The 19,081-nt window shown below is 42.0% G+C and overlaps 1 protein-coding gene and 1 long non-coding RNA gene across 3 annotated transcripts in view; one reads left to right on the top strand and one right to left on the bottom strand.

The window, feature by feature from the left end:
- Positions 1-465: 465 nt before the first annotated feature.
- The window catches only part of epha2b (eph receptor A2 b), a 30,382-nt gene continuing 11,766 nt past the window's right edge, over positions 466-19,081 (bottom strand). The window contains exons 4-17 of the mRNA XM_088997022.1: positions 11,695-11,850; positions 10,703-11,044; positions 10,479-10,609; positions 8,423-8,594; positions 8,256-8,355; positions 6,844-6,899; positions 6,626-6,751; positions 5,910-6,095; positions 5,771-5,832; positions 5,049-5,258; positions 4,817-4,966; positions 4,536-4,729; positions 2,626-2,781; positions 466-1,642 (exon numbers count right to left, since the gene is read on the bottom strand). Of these exons, the coding sequence (XP_088853148.1) occupies positions 1,534-1,642; positions 2,626-2,781; positions 4,536-4,729; positions 4,817-4,966; positions 5,049-5,258; positions 5,771-5,832; positions 5,910-6,095; positions 6,626-6,751; positions 6,844-6,899; positions 8,256-8,355; positions 8,423-8,594; positions 10,479-10,609; positions 10,703-11,044; positions 11,695-11,850 (2,150 nt within the window). The 3' untranslated portion in view covers positions 466-1,533. The remainder of the gene's footprint in view (positions 1,643-2,625; positions 2,782-4,535; positions 4,730-4,816; positions 4,967-5,048; positions 5,259-5,770; positions 5,833-5,909; positions 6,096-6,625; positions 6,752-6,843; positions 6,900-8,255; positions 8,356-8,422; positions 8,595-10,478; positions 10,610-10,702; positions 11,045-11,694; positions 11,851-19,081) is intronic.
- Positions 8,534-17,101, top strand: LOC148903143 (uncharacterized). 2 transcript variants are annotated; one of them, XR_016115050.1, is made up of 4 exons: positions 8,534-8,674; positions 9,058-9,172; positions 14,209-14,347; positions 14,551-17,101. It is a non-coding gene; the product is annotated as an uncharacterized LOC148903143 (long non-coding RNA). The 2 variants fall into 2 exon arrangements; XR_016115049.1 differs by having other exon boundaries at positions 8,603-9,172.

Below are 19,081 nucleotides of genomic sequence, written 5' to 3'. Positions count from 1 at the left end.
GCACTCTGCTGACACTGTCACCCTACTTGTGATAAGTCAACATTTGTGAGACAATATAAATATATGTCTTAATGAGATACTATTTCATGAGAGACTGTACAAGGTCATCATTATCTCATTATGACTTAGTTTTTGATTAAGACTTGTGACCAAGTCTTAATCAAAAACACCAATCACAAACTGTGCTGTATTTAATTGACCATACAAATGTTGATGTTCCACAAGCACAGGGAGAGCATTGTGTGTCAAAAATCAGCATTTAAATCTTTTTTTGCCCCACAAATGTATTAAGGCAAATTGAACTTTAAATATTTCAATAATAAAAGGGACACGTTGTCGTTGTTGGGTTTTTTTAATGAAAGAGCCACCTTCAATTCAACTCCAAGCTCAGTGTTTTATCAGGACGAATAAATAAAAGTACAAAATAAATAAAGACTATTAAATACATTTTTAAAAAGTCAAAACTGAAGGTATTACATCTTTAATGGAAGATCATTTTGGGAGAGGCAGCTAAAATGGCTTTGGATAGAAATAGTGGAAACTGTACAAAATGATCTCTTAAGTGACACCATTTAAAGTGTGACACAAAAAGAATCCCTTTTTCCAAAGCTACATCTATCATCTACAAAAAGATCATTTGAATAATTCAAGTCAAAAAGGTGTACATTAGTAACACAACAATTTGCAGTCATCAATTAAAGAAATTCAAAACAGGCACTTAAAAATGTGGCACTTCATTGTCAAAGCATTTCTTCCCCCTGCCCTCCAGAATAGCACATGAGAATTTGAGTGTAGTTGACAAAAATAGTCATGAAGTTGGAACATCTATTTAGTCAGAAATCATCTTTGCCACGACAAGCCTGACATTTCCTCCGGACATCTTTTTTTCCCCCTCATTCTGGCAACCCACTCCATCTTCATTACCGGCAGATCAAATAGAGTGCCTTTTCATCGGCACCATTGCTTTTTATTTTTAAAAACAAAACTAGCCATTTCCCATCCCTTCTACACAAACCAAAACCACAATATTTTCAAAGGAAGTGCTACATTCGAAATGTTTTAATCCCAGTGGTTTGGGTGAACTCACCAAATGGATTATTTACAGAGTACCTCATACATAAGCCTCACTTTTTGCTTACAACATTCTAGCTTAGTTTGGTTTGGGGCCATCAGGCGCTCTGTTCGAGCGTCCCCGCCGGTTGAACAGGAAGTGGAAGCTGGAGTCCTTAATCGCTCTCTCCGCCCATACGGCCACACCTTGTGCGTTTGCTCCACATATGTGAAAAAATTCCCACGTGTGCTGTTTCTTTTTTTTTTTTTTTGAACAAGACTGAGTATAGGAGTCTACTTGTATATTTCCGCCATTGCTTACTGATGTTCGTTGTGCTCTCTTGCCGATACGAGCGTCAAAAAGCATATAGGATGTTTGTTTTTGCTTGAGCCGTCCGTCCCTGCGGTATCGCTCCACCTGATTCAGGAGTTCAAAGGACTATCTGCTTCAGTGCTTGATTTCATATCCCTCCCTGATGCCGTTCACACTGCAAACACACTCAGGGTGCTGGTCTGGTCCTTTAAGCCCAAAATGCTGTAGGCGATTCTTTTCAAATGGCCAGGCAACCTCACCCCGATGGTCTTAATGTCCCTGTGACAGAGAGACAAGAGAGAGACATGACATTTCTTAAGCGTTTGCACTCTGGGGCCCCTTTCCAACACTTCACGCTCCGGTGCCTTGAAGTCATTAAATATCCGCTTGCACTCCATTCATGTGGAGTGGGTTAAACGTAACAACATGAAAGGACAACACTTAAGTCAAAGCCTTCATTAGCGGCTTTAATGATTTAACAATGATTCACTTGGTTGCCGGTGGCCTTCAGAGTGCTTGCAGATGGAACCGCGCGATCACGGCATAGTCCGTGACAAAAACTTGAAAGGACTTTGTCATCTGCTTCCCAATCTCCCCCAATCACAGAGCGTTAAGACGGCACACTGCAGGCAAGGAAGATTCCCGCCTTTTGTGGCTTCTTTTTGGCTGCTCGCCCGCTCGGAAAAAGCTCTGGGCCTCATTATTGTCCCAAACAAGCAGATATGATGTGCTTGACTAAGTCTTTTCTCCAAACGTTTGGGCAATTTCATTCAATTGCCCTTGTCTAAATGTTGCCATACATGTGAGAAGATAAGACTCAACTCCTCTTACACCTTCAATTTCTTTGACAATATTCTCCTCACTTGAATAAAAAGCCACAAGAAGTATTTGGTTCTCTTCAGCCAAAAGTGACTTTTTGAGGTATGCAAAAGTGCCGCTCCAGGCATAAAGTGTGGGCAAAGGGAAGCATGAAGGGACGAGAGAAAGAAGAAGTGGCTTGGCCTCAAAAAGAAAGCCAAATCTTTTTTCGTCCTTTTTCCATAACAAACATTTGACAAGTTCTGACTGAGGCCTGAGATAATAATGACGCCAGCGATTTTGCCGATTCTAGAAGTTACTTGGACAAAGTCAAGAGCAGATGTTCGGTTGGGAATAAAAATACACACTTGGAATAAAACATGTTGAGCAAAACCCAAAACAAAAACACAATCATATAAAAGGAATACGTGGCATCAGCAAACATGAGCATATACCAAACTTACTCGTTCTTCATCTGCAGGACTTGGTCCATGCTGACGATCCCGGCGCAGCTGAAGTTGTCGCTATATTGACTCATCTTGATGGATTCCAGCCACTCGGACACGGACCTGAAGGGGGAGCCATCTGAACCGCTCACACTGGGCAAACGAATTGATACGCTGCAGAAGAACGAGTAAATCACACATTAATCAATAATAATAATAATTATAATAATAATAATAATGTCTCTGTAGGCTCTCAGTCGTACAGGAGTGGTGCGTCGAGTAAAAGGTTTCTTCAGGCGTCATTTAAACTTCTTTGAATGTGTCGGACATTTCGCTCCTCATCCGAAGAGCTTCATCGTTGTACTAAAGTTGTGCTGGTAACCCTGGCCCTATAGATCTAATGGACAGAGGTGGCCGTACCAGACCTCTGCTCTGATTGGTCCCTGTGCCAGACCCCTGCTCTGATAGGTCCCTGGGGATGGGCACAGGCACCTATCAGAGCAGAGGTCTGGCACGGCCACCTCTGTCCATTAAGGATATATATAGGGCCAGAGCTACCAGCACAACTTTAGTTTGCTTACGAAGCTCTTCGGATGAGGAGCGAAACGTCTGACGCCTTCAAAGAAGTACAGATGATGGCTGAAGAAACATTTTCCTCAATAATAATAATTATAAGACTAATAATATGTGTGTAAAATGTAAATTTCTCCACTGTGAAACTAATACAGGCAAATCCAATCCAATCCAATCCAATATTAATAATAAAGCAGGTGAGTAATGAATTTAATAACAGTGCAGGAAGACACTGTGATGAGAACCAGCTTGCGCAGCCAGGGAAAAAAAAGATCATGAGATACGACAAATGTGGCCTTATGTCCCTGCTACTGTCAAAAAAAGGACAAAAAAATCTCCAACTTGGATCCTTGTACATTCACACACACACGCACACACACGCACACACACACACACGCGCACACACACACACACACACACACACACACACACACACACACACACACACACACACACACACACACACACACACACACACACACACACACACACACACACACACACACACACACACAAAAGCATTTAACAATGTCTGTGTTTCTTTACATTCTACAAGGGCTGTTGTCTCCATTGGTAAAACATTGAATTTGATCGATTGAGTGCACCGGTATATCGGATACACCCTTTCAGTGTTTCTTAAACAAGATCAAATTGATGGATGGATTTTTCAAAAGTAGTGGGTCAAAAGTAACACAATCTGGATAAAATCTGTAATTTATCACAGGTTCTAAAAAGGACAGAGCCAATGGTGGGTTATTTACATGTATTGGTTTGAGGTTTTGATCCAATAGGGGGCAAAACGTCAAACCAGGTTACCACTGCAGTTGTGGAAAGAACAATAATGTAAATCTTACTGTCAACATTCACTAAGAAGAAGCGGCAACGTTGACCAGTCACGGCTCGCCACAGTAAACCACTGAGATCCATGAATGTTTGGTGGCACAGTATTTAATCCTGATGCCGGAGTGAGCTGTCTGTCTTGCATGCGATTTGAACCCTGAACCTGAATTCTGATTCATCTGAGCGCCACCAATGTTTTTTTTTTCAGAATGTCACATTAAATGGACTTCAACTTCAGAACAAAATGGGAACCAGCTTCAGCTCTTGCTCACATTCAATCTCATAAACAATTTGGTGGGTTAAAACAGCCAACTCCATTTTGGGTAAAAGTAACACAATCTGCTAAAAATTCACAACAACCCGGCAAGTAGGTTAGGGCAAGAACCCAGCATTTTTGAATGTGTACCATTTCAGGAGATTGTGCTCCTCATTTGCTCACACAAATGTATTTTTTCACATATTTTTTTCCCACCGTGTCTGGTGTACTTTTGATAAGCCAGTTGGATAAAAATTACCGTGGGTCAAAGTCGGCAATGGCCTTGAGGGAGTCTGGACTCCGCAGCAGTTTGTCCAATAGATTGACAATGTCCCCGAAACGCGGCCTTTTGGAGCGGTCCTGGAGCCAGCATTGCAACATAAGCTGGTACACGGCCGAGGGACAATCCATTGGCGCGGGCAACCTGAAAGCCTCGTTGATAGCCTTCATCACCTGCAGAAAATGTAAGAACATCTCTGCGAATAAGCGCCCAAGAAACATCGGAACCATGTGCCAGAAATACCCAAAAGAAAATCTCACCTCGTGATTACTCATATCCCAGTAGGGCCTTTCGCCAAACGCCATCACTTCCCACATAACAATGCCAAAACTCCACACGTCACTCGCTGATGTGAACTTCCTGTATGCGATTGCTTCCGGAGCCGTCCAGCGAATGGGGATCTTTCCTCCCTGTTAAATAAAAAGCCGCCAAACGCATTTAGACATTCCCTTAAAGTTAAAGGTTGAATCAATGCATCGCTCGTCTACTCACACTTGTGGTGTAGGTCCCCTCAGGATCATCTTCCAGCACGCGTGATAAGCCGAAGTCGGACACTTTGCACTCTAGAGTGTTGTTGACGAGGATGTTGCGAGCAGCCAGATCACGGTGGACGTAGCTCATATCAGAGAGGTACTTCATTCCCGCGGCGATGCCACGCAGCATGCCCACCAGCTGGAAGGAGGAAATCTCGCCATCACGGTCCTGACGGCAAAAAAAAAAAAAAAAAAAAAATAACAAATAAATTATCAACTCAATTGCACAGTTGAAGCTAATGTCTTCCGGAATGTGCTAACGGCTAGCAATTTTAGCACAGTGCTAATGGGTACTTAAAGTTATTATGTTATGTTTTCAATCCATCCATCCATTTTCAACATCGCTTATCCTGAACAGGGTCGAAGGGTGTGCTGGAGGCTATTTCAGCGAACAACGGGTGACATTTTTGCCATGGAGACACAAAATAAATGTGAAAACGCCACAGAGAAATCATTGTATTCCAATTCAGCAGGTTTTGTGAATGGAACACAAAATTGCCTCCGGTGACTTCAATTCTCTCGATGACTGCTTTGCTAATCCATTCATATAAACCCCCATTTTGTACATACACACACACACACGCAAATGCAAACAAGGACACATTGAACAGGGACCAGCCCAAAATTTAGATTTGTACGTTGTGTCCAATAATTGTCAGAGTTGAATTTATGTGAACTCACCCTTAGGTATCTGTCCAGTGCTCCATTTTCCATGTACTCTGTCACAATCATGGCGTGTTTGACTGGAAATTAACACAAAATATATTAAAAATATATATTAAAAACATACGATATGACATTGAAATTGCAAAGTCCTTACATTTGGTGACCACCCCCTCAAGGCGAATGATGTTCTGGTGGGAGAATTGGCCCATTATGGAAGCCTCGCCAAGAAAGTCCTGTCTCTGTTTCTCCGAGTATCCTGGCTTCAATGTCTTGATGGCCACGGCCACCTCTGTCCGACCTTGGACCTTCAGAATACCTCGATATACCTCACCAAACTCTCCTGGAAGCCACCACAGCAATAGGTTATATTAATAAATGTCAGGTGGATGTGTGTTATGGAGTTTTACATGTCGGTCTGCGGGGGATTTTTTTTGTGTATGTGAAACAAAGAGAAAAAGAAGAAGCATTGTGGCTGTTTGGCCTGAGGCTTTCTTGCAGAGGTGTGTTCAAGGTTTGGTGTTGCTTAAGCAGCGGGCGGGCCGTGGTCTGGGAGTATGGGATGGGAATCAGCTGTCACACGAGGAGAAAGGCAAGGAAGGGCGGTATAGCCACGGGAACCGGAGTGGGGGGTGTATCGGAAGGAAAAACAGGGCTGCCACTTGAATAAACATCTCATCAGTGGGAGATTTATAAGGCGCCGATGTACAGTCTCACAACTTGGAAACATTTGGAACAACAGCCCAGGTAGATGTTCATCTAACTGAACTAATCTGCTGTCAATCAACAGGTTAAATTGTGGAAAATGTGCTCTGTCAACAGCCTCGCTGAGGACTGCAACGTCTCTCAGCATGCTGGAAGGCTGTCACTCACCAGCTCCAATGACTTTCTGTTTGCTGATGTGGCTGGGATGGATTTCGGTGGCAAACTTCAGTACAGCTGTGTTGGGGTCCTCGTAGGTGTGCGGGTCCACATAGGTCTTCAGGGGTTTTAGTTGCTCTTTGGGGTCAGACAACAACAAGCATTAGGTCAGATGAATGAAACGAAAACAAAGACAGTTGACATTTGGGTTTTTTTCCCCCCCGGGGTACCTGGGCTGGAGAAGTAGGCGTCTTCCGGTCCCTGTCTTGTATGAGAGTTTCTTTTCCTGAATAACAGACACATAAAACTTCAATTTGATATCCCATCACTTGAATGAGCCCTCATTGAATATTTTGCAACACAAATGTATTCTTATTTTAAAACGCTCTTAACTCATTCACTGCCATTCCCAAATTTGTTTTGGGAATTGAAAATATGACGTCGCGCGCCATTCACAAATTTGTGCAGGTTTTGTTGTTTCGTGCTTGGGTGCCAATAAAGCATTGGTCAGACTTCCGGCAATGTTTTCCCTCCCACGGGGGGGGGGGGGCAACTGTCCTTTGTACAGCCGCCTCCATTGCACAGTCATTACTCCAGAGTCCAGACCCATAGAACTTAGGAATTAACTTTTTTTCTGATGAAAAAAGACACTGTAAGGTTTCTTACCCTGCATTGAATGTTTATGTAGTCCTAAAACTCAATATTCTGTGGGTCCTGGAATCTCAGTCAAAATGACAAAAACCCTGGCACTGGAGTTGACACATTTTTGCACATGTATGGCTGTGAATGAGTTAAGTTACTGGTCAACATATTTTTAAGTTTAAAACTTAGAAAAATAAAATGCCATGAACATTTTTCACCAGGTGCTGGCACCTTTCATACTTTAAGAATAACACGAAATGCATCCCTCTTACCAACCTTGTCTCCGAACCACCTGGGATACCTAACAATAATTGCAATATAAACATAATAGTTCCTTATGTGAACATGACAGTGACACCAAATATGTATTTTTTTGTGCAAATATTATCATTTCAATTGAATACCTTCCATATTTCATGACACACACACACACACACACACACACACACATACACACACACACACACACACACACACACACACGCACGCACACACACGCACAAAACTCAAAATTCCGACATGAAGGCTCGGTGAGTGGGTGAGGTTGTATCTGGCGCTTCGTCATGCAACAGACCTGCATTAATATCAATGGCACATAGCAACCTTTGTCATGGCTTTCAAAAAGGATCTCTTTGATCCGCGCTAATGGTGTGCTGTGTTTGACGAGGCAATTGATTCAAAGGTATGACGATTAGACAGGCTGTTATAGGAATGTTTCAGCTCAGCATTACAAGACATCTAAACACATTGAAGAAAGAGGCCCATCCCTTTTGTCACGACAATGCAGCACTTTGGACACATTTCCTTTCAAAGGCCCTGACAATCTCAAGCATTGAAGCAATGAATGTGCAACACTTTTGTTTTGTTCCCTTGAGGGTTAAAACATATTGAGATTCTGAAAGCTGACAAAGAAAAAAAAAGAAAAGAAGAGGTGACGACAGATTGAATGCAAAGACCATTTGGAGGCCCCATTGAGGAAGGGGAATGAATGCTTACTGACCGTCTGCGGAGGAAGACGACCACGAGCAGTATGAACAACACGGCCGCGCCTGCGACTGGCACGCCGAAAATGAGCACGGGGTTGGTCTGAGTCAACGGTTCTGTAAACAGGCAAGTATAGACGAATAAATTACAGCCGCACAGCCCCTGATTAGTTCTCCCGTTTACCTGCAGAAGCGGTTTCAAACTGTTCCTCTACACTGGAGCCCCCAGGACTCCCGTCGCTACCGAGAGCCTGCACCCTGAACAGGTAGGCCGTCCCTGGGGCCAATTCACTGATCTGTACAGAACTCTTCTCCAGGATCAGCACTGTGTAGGTGGTAACGTCCAGATTGTCATCCTAAAAGGACAGCGTATTTCAAGTCACAATGGTTTTACAAAAACAAAGATATCAACACCATTTGTCCTCTGAACTATACGGTGAGTCATGCAGAATCTTGTTTTGGGAAATATTTATTGAAAATTTAACTACAGTAAAGTCTCATTATATCGATATTGGATATATCGATAGTCCCGGTTATATCGATACTATTTCTATGCACGCACGGAGAAAATTACATGCAAACAGGGTCGGATATATCGATAGTCCCGGTTATATCGATATTTTTTCGGACTCCCTTGAATATCGATATTTAAGACTTTACTGTATATCCAAAGAAATATGTCAAAAACGGCAATATGATGAATATTGTGAAAGTATTCAAACTCCATGTGTCTTTGTTATGGCAAGCTTGAATTGCTTGCCTTCAGACAGGAGGATTTTACATTTCCCATAATTCCATTTGCTCTGACCCTTTGCACAGAACAGACACCGACCTCTGACACCATTATGGACTGCCAAACGTACCGCGTTGTCATTAAGGGCATCCCACACTGTACGAGCAACTTTGCTCCAACATCTTCTCTACAGTTCTGCTGGTGAGACAAAAGAAGGTCCTCCAAACAGAGGATGGATCTTATAGAAAAGATCGTGCCGCCCTCCGACTTGCGGGTTGTCATTGAAGTGGATGAAACGACATATTGAAGCGATTTCATGGTATGATTTCTGTAGTCAAGGGGAAGCGTGATTCCATGGCTTGGTAGTCAGTCTTCAATGACAGGAAATTGCAAAACTACCGTGAATTGTAGCGCAGACAGTAAGCTCCATCGCTGCAATGGTTGCGTTGATTGAAAATCCCATGTCTTGAGGAGAAGAGAGATTGGTGGCCTACACAATAAGTCTGTTGATCATGAAGATTGTTTGGAAGTAAGAAAAAGGTGTCTTAACTTCCTTTGGTGGGCCAAATATATTTTTTTCTGAAATCTGGACTGGCTCAATATGTTGTGCCTGAAAACTCTGCTGGCCTGCTCTTTTCCTCCCTATGGATTCCTTTCTTCTCCTCCTGGTTGCTCTGAGATGAGGTGGTGAAGTTGAGGTTATGCCAGCAATGTCAAACCATCATTAGCGTCTGTCGGCAGCTCCTCAATTGGTTTGAGGATATTCGTTCCTCACCTCCCAGCTTTGGGAGCCAGTATTGAAAACGTGTACTTCCCAGACCTGCCTTCCAGTCTGGGTCAATAGAAACCCTTTGTATGACTCGTCTCTCATTTTCCCTCTTTCTAGCTTGATTTACTAGACTAGTGTCTTGCACACAGCCTCTCTTAAAGTGATGTCCTGTGAACTGGCACTTATTTATTTCGAGACAATTGAAACCACTTCCACTGGTGAATTAGAATGAATGGTGGGATGAACATGTCAACAACCCGATACTTCACCCACGGTAAAAGGGGGTTGTTGATGCTCAACAATGTGAATGTGGTGGTCAGTGTTCATGATGGTGATGATATAACTGATTTCAAAGGTCCTGTTAACGGTTACATTCATTCTCATCAATCTCCTGACATGGAAAGTGTCCAACATAAACAGCAACGCTACCAAATTCCTCGTCTCAACTTCCCATGGACAGCTTCTGGATTTCTAAGACCGGTACAATAAATCTACTGTTTGACTAATACTGCGCCATATAAGTCATGCACTTTATCTACCATGTCATGTCTCACCTACTTTACCACTGCGGCGAGCACTAACACAGATTTCAACAACCCACAAAGAAGCTGCCTTTTATCTGCATCTCTTTGACATGAATTCATACAAAATGCAAATGAGCGCATCAAATCATCCTGATGAGAGGACAAATGTTCTGTTAATACTTGATCGTAATTTTAATTGTGAAAACAAAAGTACCTTCTTGCGATAAGTTAGTTCATAGCGAAAGGGCCGAAGTTGCAAGCGTGGTCGGGGGGATACATCCCAGGAGATGGACAACTTGGTGGCTGATCTCTCCAACATTCGAATGGAGGTGATTTTGGGGGGATCTGAGGACACAGGGTGACTTTTTTCAGTTTGTTTTTTCAACTTAAGGGAAATGGGCATGTTATGCTCCACAAAAGTCCTTTATCCGTCATCACCTGTGTAGTGCAGAGAGGTAGTGAGAGCACTGGTGGAAGGCGCTGTCTGACTGCCAAACATGGACACTCCGCTGTGAGCCTCCACGGTGAAGGTATAGTTTAGGTGGGCGTCCAACTCGCTTACTGACACTTTAGTGTCGGTCAGGCCGATATTGGATGGGTCGTAGTGGATCTTGTCCCCGCACGGATGACAGGAGGAGACCTCACAGCGTTGGCATTCAACGCTGTACGTCAGGTCCGTCCGACCTCCACTGTCATCTGGTGGACTCCAGGAGAGGAGGATTTTTCCAGCAGATAGTTGTGTAGTGGTAGCCATGAGGTCTTTGGGAGCAGAGGGCAGGCCTGAGCACAGGTCAAATAGCACAGGACATTAAAGTATGAAACACAGAATGTTCAAAATGCGGCCAAGAGGCTGATGCACTCTGTTTCACAGCTGCACACAGCATATACTTAAAAGTTTACAAGGTCTTTGTGATTTACGTTCATTGTACTATATCTTTAATGTTAACCACTGCAGAAGTCAATAGAAGGCTAATGTAAAGCATCCATGTCACTTTGCTACGACCCTTTAAACTATGTATTTTTAAACAGACAATATGACAGACCTCACAGGCAAATAGTCTTCCTCCTCTTGAGGAAAATTTGCAATTTTATTGGCATGGGAGCCAACAAACACCTCATTAAACCTGTATCGTGCTTGACTCAGACTCACAATTTCACAAAGCCCATCTACCTGGGTCAAATACCTGCTTCAGAGACTTCAAAATTCTCTCATCTGAGTTTGTGAAAATACAAGCAATTTTCTTTCCTCCTTATTTTGATTATTGTCAGGCCCATCAAGGCATGTATGGAAGAGTTTGGAAAGGGAGCCAAACACCAATTCTTGTCTGACACCTAAGTGAGACGCATTTACATTCCCTCTACTTTGGTTCATATGAGTCAAAGGCCACACTCTACTTGGTGTGAAAAAGGATATGGACGCATGTCATCACCTGAACAGGGTCCAGTAGGGGGGTCGCTGGAGGCCCGAAAAAAGCCATCCATGCAGGAACAGAACAAAGTCCCTGAGCTGGGCCCTTGGGAGTTGGCAGGACATGGCTGACACTTCTCACCAGAAGCTTCTGCTTTGAAGAAGCCGGGCTGACATTCTGCACGGAAAAAAAGTCATTTGCAAGTGTGAATTGAGGCAAACATTACACGTGACACGGAAGCAGTTGGTCCAACCTCCTTGAAGATTGCACCAGTGCCTTGAACTTTTTACCTCTTGTGTGTGTGACCAAGCTTTAGTGGCTGTTTCATTAGACAATGGTCAAAGGTGACAGAGATATGAGAAGGAAAACGGGGGGCCGTGCTGTGTTGACTCAAGTCATTGCAACTCTCCATCTCTGCAGCACTGCTCACGTACTTCATTTTGCTTCTTTTCACACAGCAAATTGCGGCCTCTCTAAACAAACGCAACCAGTCGTCCCACATTCCACAGCAGAAAGATGAGTACAGTGGGAAGCTAAAAAGTTCCAGTCATATTTAAAATATTGGCATCCTTTTGAAACTTCAACATCGTGGATAAATTCACTTCCATTTGACATGGCCAAAGACATTTGTGCTATTTTTAGATTTTGTAACCTCGATCTACAGGAAACATGGAGCCTGTGTACAATCAGAAAATTTAGTATAATTTGATTGCTTCACACACCAGTTTTTTTAATGGCATCAGTTTGAAAATTTAAAAACCAAATTGTGGTTAGTACAGACATCACATTTTCACTGCTACTGTACCAACCACCCTACATCATCAATATCTCTGTCTATCATGGAAATTGGAAATGTCCTTGCATGCGGAAAGGAAAGCCACATTCACACACCTTTCGGCAATTTATTAAGGCTATATGAATGACTATGTCTTGTAAAACACACACTCAGCACACTCGCAGTGCAGTTAGTGTTGGCCACAGTTTATGCCTAAACACTCACAGAGACTTGTCATATTTTGAGAAAACCGGTCAATCTAAGTGATGAAAGAAAGAGGAAAGGAAAGGGAAAAGTAGAAAGACAAAATACAGGACCTGCTGTAAAGGCAGCTACTTTCGATGTGTCATCTTGAAGTCAAAACAACAACAAAAAAACTAAATAACAAATAATGGGACACGAAACAAAAGACGCAGACATTCAAAAACGTTTTAAAATGTGTTTGGATTAGTTTCAATGTGTTTCAGGCACCTGGATGGGCAAATAGTATACTGTAAGTTTTTATGTCTCCCTTAATTGTGGCTTTTCACAAATTGAGAAACTGTTAGCTCAAGTCTGATGAATAGAAGACTTTTTAAAAACAACCGAGGCTGATATAAAGTTCTCTACTTTGAAAATAAAATCCAAAAACAGAAGACAAGTGACATATTTTAAAAGAAAATGGCAAAATAGTAAAAAAACACTAAAATCAGTCTCATACTCAGTTGAAAGCCATGGAATAGTCGGTTCAAGATCATAAAGAAATAGCAAAATCATAAAACTAAAAATAAATTGCAAAGTCGGTTGAGGGAGGTCAAACTAAGAGTTTGTTTGCAAAACACACACTAAGCAAATAAAGGGTTAGTTGCTCCCTCTTTTGTGTTCCAGTCAAGAGATGAATAGCAGCAAATTCAAGCAAGACGTTTGACTCTGGCCTGGCTGACTCCAAAGTAAACTCCATTATAATGACCCATATAACATGTCGTCAAAGCATGGATTGCTGCAAGCAAGTGAAGAAAACTGGATTTATCTAGTGCGCAAACGTGCCCGCTATATGTGTCGATTATCACTTCTTTAATTGAGTCATATTTCCCAGCTGACACAGAAAAAATGTTACTGTACCTGACACATTTAAGAAATGAATATATTTAAACGCAACAGAGGGAAGCAGTGGTGAATGAAGAGCACTCAACATCCCACCACATTCTTGCCCCCTCACACCACATGGATGCTTTTGAAAGCATATGGCCCAGATTAGGTGACACTTGCTTTCACACGTCCAGCATTAAGTGGACCGAACCACAGGTAGTACGCTCGCCCCGCCCTGCGTCGGCATGCTAAAAGATGAACTTAATATGGCGTGAAAAGTTCCAAAGAGTGCGGTATAAAAGAGTGAAAATGAATGAGCGCTCCTTTGGCCGCAAACATTCCGCCAGCAGTTAGCGATAGCGGCTGCTGCATGTCCTCTCATCACAACGTGATGAGAGGACATTACACGTTCGCATGGGCGGCTCGTGCCTGTTGCCGTTCACCTGTTCAAGTCAATTTGGCTGCCTTTCGATGCACATGTATGTTGCTCTTAACTCGAGTTGTCTCTTATCCCAATCGGAATGCCACAAAATTGAAATAGCCCCTTACAGATTACATAAAACGGGAAATGAACATGGTATAAGTAGAAACCATTGGAACACTCGACAACTTTACTTGTCCGCTTTGATGTTTAACCATTGATGTTTAACCATCGACTCATCATGCATTTTTGGCATGTCGTCTTCCAATAGGCCAAGACTTTGTAATGCCGGCTGTGGACTGGTGACTGGCAACTGCACTCGATATTAGCAAGTCCAAAGTACTCTGTATAAAACACATTGCTGGAGGAAAACGTACGCAGGTCTCCTACAAACCTTTATCAGCGTATAGGTGAGTTCTGTTTTCAAACATTTGTTTTTTAGTTATGGATGGATGCATGGATTTGCCTCTATTAGTCTCGCAGTGGACAAATTTACATTTCACAGCAGCAAAGTGAAAATATGGAAAAGTGGAAATATGCTTTAACTTTAGTGAGTGACACAAATAGTTAAAAACGTTGTTGATTAATCACCTTCAACTTCTCTTTCATCTAGTCGGTGAACCTTGAGTATACCCAAGCCACAACAGAGACCAAAATGTGGAACAGTGAAAACAAACAAGGAATTCAGCGTTTGGTAAAAAGAAGAGACCCAAAAGACCGATTTTCCATTGAGTAAACTTCATTTACAAGTATGCATTTTCTCCAATCAGCTAAGCAATTTCAGTGGCATTTGCAGTTCTGCCTTTTTACAAACTAACAAGAGAGTGGAAAAAGGAAAAGGGACAGGCCAAAGAAGACCTATACAAGATGAGTGTCAGCGGGCATCGAGCAGGAGGACACTCGTCATCAAATGTTCCAAATAGGAATGGGCGAAACTAACTAACCAACTGCAACGCAAATTTCCCCATTGTGGGATTAGTAAAGGCTTTCTGATCCTGAAGGAACTAACTTTTTAACATACATAAGCAAGAAATTACATTATGACAAAACCAAATTTGTTGAACAAAACATTTTTGGGTTTTATGGGTTATGTTTATGCTCAAATAAAGGCTAGTGAATCCAACGCAAACCTCAACCATGGTAAAAAAGATTTCCGAAATTGCAGCCTTTGTGATTTGAATGTTTTTCTGTTAGGCTTATGAAACATAAAACTGCAAATGGGAATTTATTTGAGAATATGCAGAGCTGCCAAATGTTATGAACATCCTTCAATGCTAACTTGTGAGGTCAGATACACGTCGGCATAGTTCCGAACATTAATAAGAAATTCGTCAGAGTGGCCACTTGAGATGCCGCTACTCCATCTGTGTCTGACTCGGGAAGCAAGTGTCGCAGCAGATGCGGGGAAGTTAGACCCCCTTTCAAAATGAAGTGTATTCATGTGACATATATATGGAGTGTTGATAGTCACATAACTCATCTTGGCTACTCACTGTCTTTTGCACCAATGTACGAAACGCTAATCACACTTTTTGCATATTTCAACCTATTCTACCATCACCCACCTCACGCTGAACTCCTGCTCCATCAGGAGTGTGGACCTGTGTCCCCTAGACCTGTTCTTCAACGTACACACTATCAACTTAGATTACAACAACCTCACATGCTTCTCAGGTCTCATCCACCTCCCCAATGTCAAAGTACAAACAAGATGAATGACATGAATAATAGTCTTGAGTATAGTTTTTGCTTTTTTGAATGTTGCTGTGCCGATGACCATTTGTGTTTGGGAGTCTTTTAATGAGCGAGTTGCTTGTTCTGTAGCCACAAAGGGACATAAGTCTTCCTGTGCCGGTCCCAAGCCCGGATAAATACAGAGGGTTGTGTCAGCAAAGGCATCCGACGTAAAAGCTTGGCCAAAACAAACATGCAGATCAAACCTCTGAAGATGGAGGACACTGATTTGCTGTGGCGACCCCTTGAAGGGAAAAGCCGAAAGGAAAAGAAGAACCTTGTGCTAAATCAGGGGTGTCAAAATCATTTTTTGCTGCGGGCCACATTGCAGTTATGGTTTCCTCTCGAGGGCCGTTATGAATTTGGGGAACCCATTAGAATGTTTAAATCCCTTCAAATATTACATATAGAGCACACAGCAAATTAATGAATAACTCGTTTTCAAATCTGAAGTCAAGAATAATGACTTTTATTGTGGTTGACATCCAAAAATATGAAATTTTGGCTCAGATTTTAGCAATCATCATGGAATTTAACAAGTTTGATTTGCTTTCGCGGGCCGAAAAAAATGATGTGGCGGGCCGGATTTGGCCCGCGGGCCTTGACTTTGACACCTGTGTGCTAAATGTTAGTGGCTCAACGCAGGGCTGCAGCTAGTCATTTGAGGCCCAATGTAAACACAACCTATGCGCCCTGTACTTGAGTTCAATTTTGAGAAAATGTGAGTGATGTAATTTAGGCCAATTTGTCCTGTTAAGAAAACAAGTGCAATTATCTGACATCTTAACCAATCTTGCCAACTGATACTCAGCACCGTAGTATCTCATAAACTTATACCCTATACTAGATTAAGTCCCTAAAAATCCAATTGAGGGTTATGATCAAACACATCGATTATATACTGTACTTTTTTGCTGTTATTGATGAAAATATTCATCAACGGTGAAAACAATTACTCCTCCAGCTTTTACTCTTGAGCTGTTGTCATATTTTTTTAACTCATTCACTACAATTCCCTACTACAATGTTTTTTCTTGCGGAGGGTGGGGGTTTGTGCCGATAAAGCGCCGGTCAGTCGTCTGGCAAATCTTTTTTCCCTTCCACAAGCGGGCAGCATTTGCCTTTTGTACAGCCGCCCCCATTTCAAGCTCAGATAACTCTAGACCCATATAACTTCAGAATTAACTATTTTTTTCTGATGAAAGAAGAGAGTCTAAGGCTTCTTATGCTGCATTTAATGTTAATGTCGTTCTAAAACTCAGTATTCTGTGGGTCCTGGAATTTGAGTGAAAATGACAAAAACCCTGGCGCTGGAGTGGATAATTTTTTTCACAGCGTCTGGAATCTGGAAGGGAATGAGTTAATAGACATATACAAGTTAAAATTCCAAATTTGTTTTGAATTGCCTCGCTGAAAATGTTTCTAGACAATGAAATAGTTTGCTGCTCTGCTGAAAGTGAATTTAAGATACCCATTTATTGTACTGTAAATAAAAAGCAAATTGATTCTTCATTATCTTCATCTTCATTTTTTGTTGTTGTTTTGACTTCAAGATTGCGCCGCGAGAGTGGTTGCCTTTACAGTCCTGTATTTTCTTGTACTTATTCCTTTCCTTTCGTCATACTTTCATCACTTTGATGCTGTGAAATGTAAATTTCTCTATTACGAGACTAATCAAGGCAAATCCAATCCATTATCAAATGAAATGTGTTGATGAAAATGTGGGTTTCTACAAATACAGAACTACAGTACAACATGTTCAGCATCATACTTGAATGCTGAAATACATTCAAACTCCATTGAAAAAAACTCCTTAAAATTACTATGTTAGTCCTCATTCAATGTCAATGATTAGCAAATATTACTTTTCAATGGAAAAATCGTTATTTTCAAGACTTGCACTACATTGCAACACTGACTTGAATTTTATTAATTGTTCAGCCCTGCCGTATCATCTCAATGGGAGCTCCTGCCAAGCGGTGCACATTAACTCGTAGGGCGGGCGAAAGAACAAAGACAACTAGTTTGCATGAAAAGAATGCACTGGCACGTCACTCAAGCCTGGCATTAAAACAGGAGCTCCTCTCTGCCAGGGCCAGCTGCTTCGCTACTTATTAACTAGGCCGAGCGAGATACGCCGCGGCGAGAAGCTGAGGATCCTGCAGAGGACGGATAGAAAGGGCGGAAAGACACAGGGCAGACTTGACTCCAGCATTGAGAAGGGGAAGCAGCTGCTGCCTGCAACTCACATTCATAGCTCTACCTCTCCACACCCGTAATCCCCAAATTCTTTCCTCCCCTCTCCTCAACTAAGCCATTAACATTGCTATTCACTAGCAAGCAGAAGGCAAGGAGAATGCCACACCATTCAAGTGCAAACAGAGTCGGTCGGCCTTGCGAATGGGAGTTGCCCAAATGCCACATGGCAAGTGAAAAAAAAGGCAAGCTGGCCTCTCTTGCTCGACCTTGCAGTCACATCAAGATGCATTCCGGTGAATGCCACGCAACAGGAGGTCCCAACCAAAACAAGCCGCACTGCTGCTCTTTCTGCAATGAGGAAAAAGCTACACCCTTTGTTGTCTCCATCATGTAAATTTATGAGAAGGAATTCAGTGTTTGTTTGGGTAAAATCAGAATAAAACGAAACAATGTGTTTTGCTACTGACATGCATGACAAAACATACAAACAAAAAGGGGGAGATAAACAACTTTTTCGAGAGCAATACGAGAATTGTTTGCATAAGTGGCCCCAAAACCACAATTCAACAATTACATAGTCAAATACCTCAGTGGGAGCCTACATAAAAGTGTGAAATTTCACGATGAACCCAAAATGCACTTTAACCTTTAAATAGACTAACTTTAAAACTTTAAATAGACTAACTTAACTCGTAAATTCACCAATACGTTTCCAAAAACCTCCACGTCTATGCCTTTTTCAGTGTTTCTGTTGCAATCAGCTGACAAAAGTCTAAGCTTGAGTGCATTTGGATTGGATTGGATTGGATATGCCTTTATTAGTCTCACAGTGGAGAAATTTACATTTCACAGCAGCAAAGTGATGAAAGGAATGAAAGTAGAAAAAAAATACATGAGCTGCTGGAAAGGCAGCCACTCTTGCTTAGGATTTGTCTGATAAAACTGTTTTCAATCCTCGAAAGAATAAGGTACTATTGAATAATTGCTAGTAAGACTGGTTCACACGGTATCCTTTCCAGTGTTATGCTTCTAAACACGCAAGGTGTGCCTGCGAGGCACAGGGAAGATAAACAGTACTTCTCTGGTGATAAAATTACGATAAAAGACTAAAGTTGCAAGTTCCAAACTGCAGAATTGGTACAAAGAGATGATACAGAGCTTTCCTGACCAGAAATAAATCTGACGGACCAAATAAGAATTTAAGTTGTCAG

This window comes from Hippocampus bargibanti, linkage group LG01 (genome assembly GCF_051943395.1).
Source record: "Hippocampus bargibanti isolate YZ-2025 linkage group LG01, ASM5194339v1, whole genome shotgun sequence".
Lineage (NCBI taxonomy): Eukaryota > Metazoa > Chordata > Actinopteri > Syngnathiformes > Syngnathidae > Hippocampus > Hippocampus bargibanti.
This window is presented reverse-complemented; position numbering and strand designations above follow the sequence as displayed.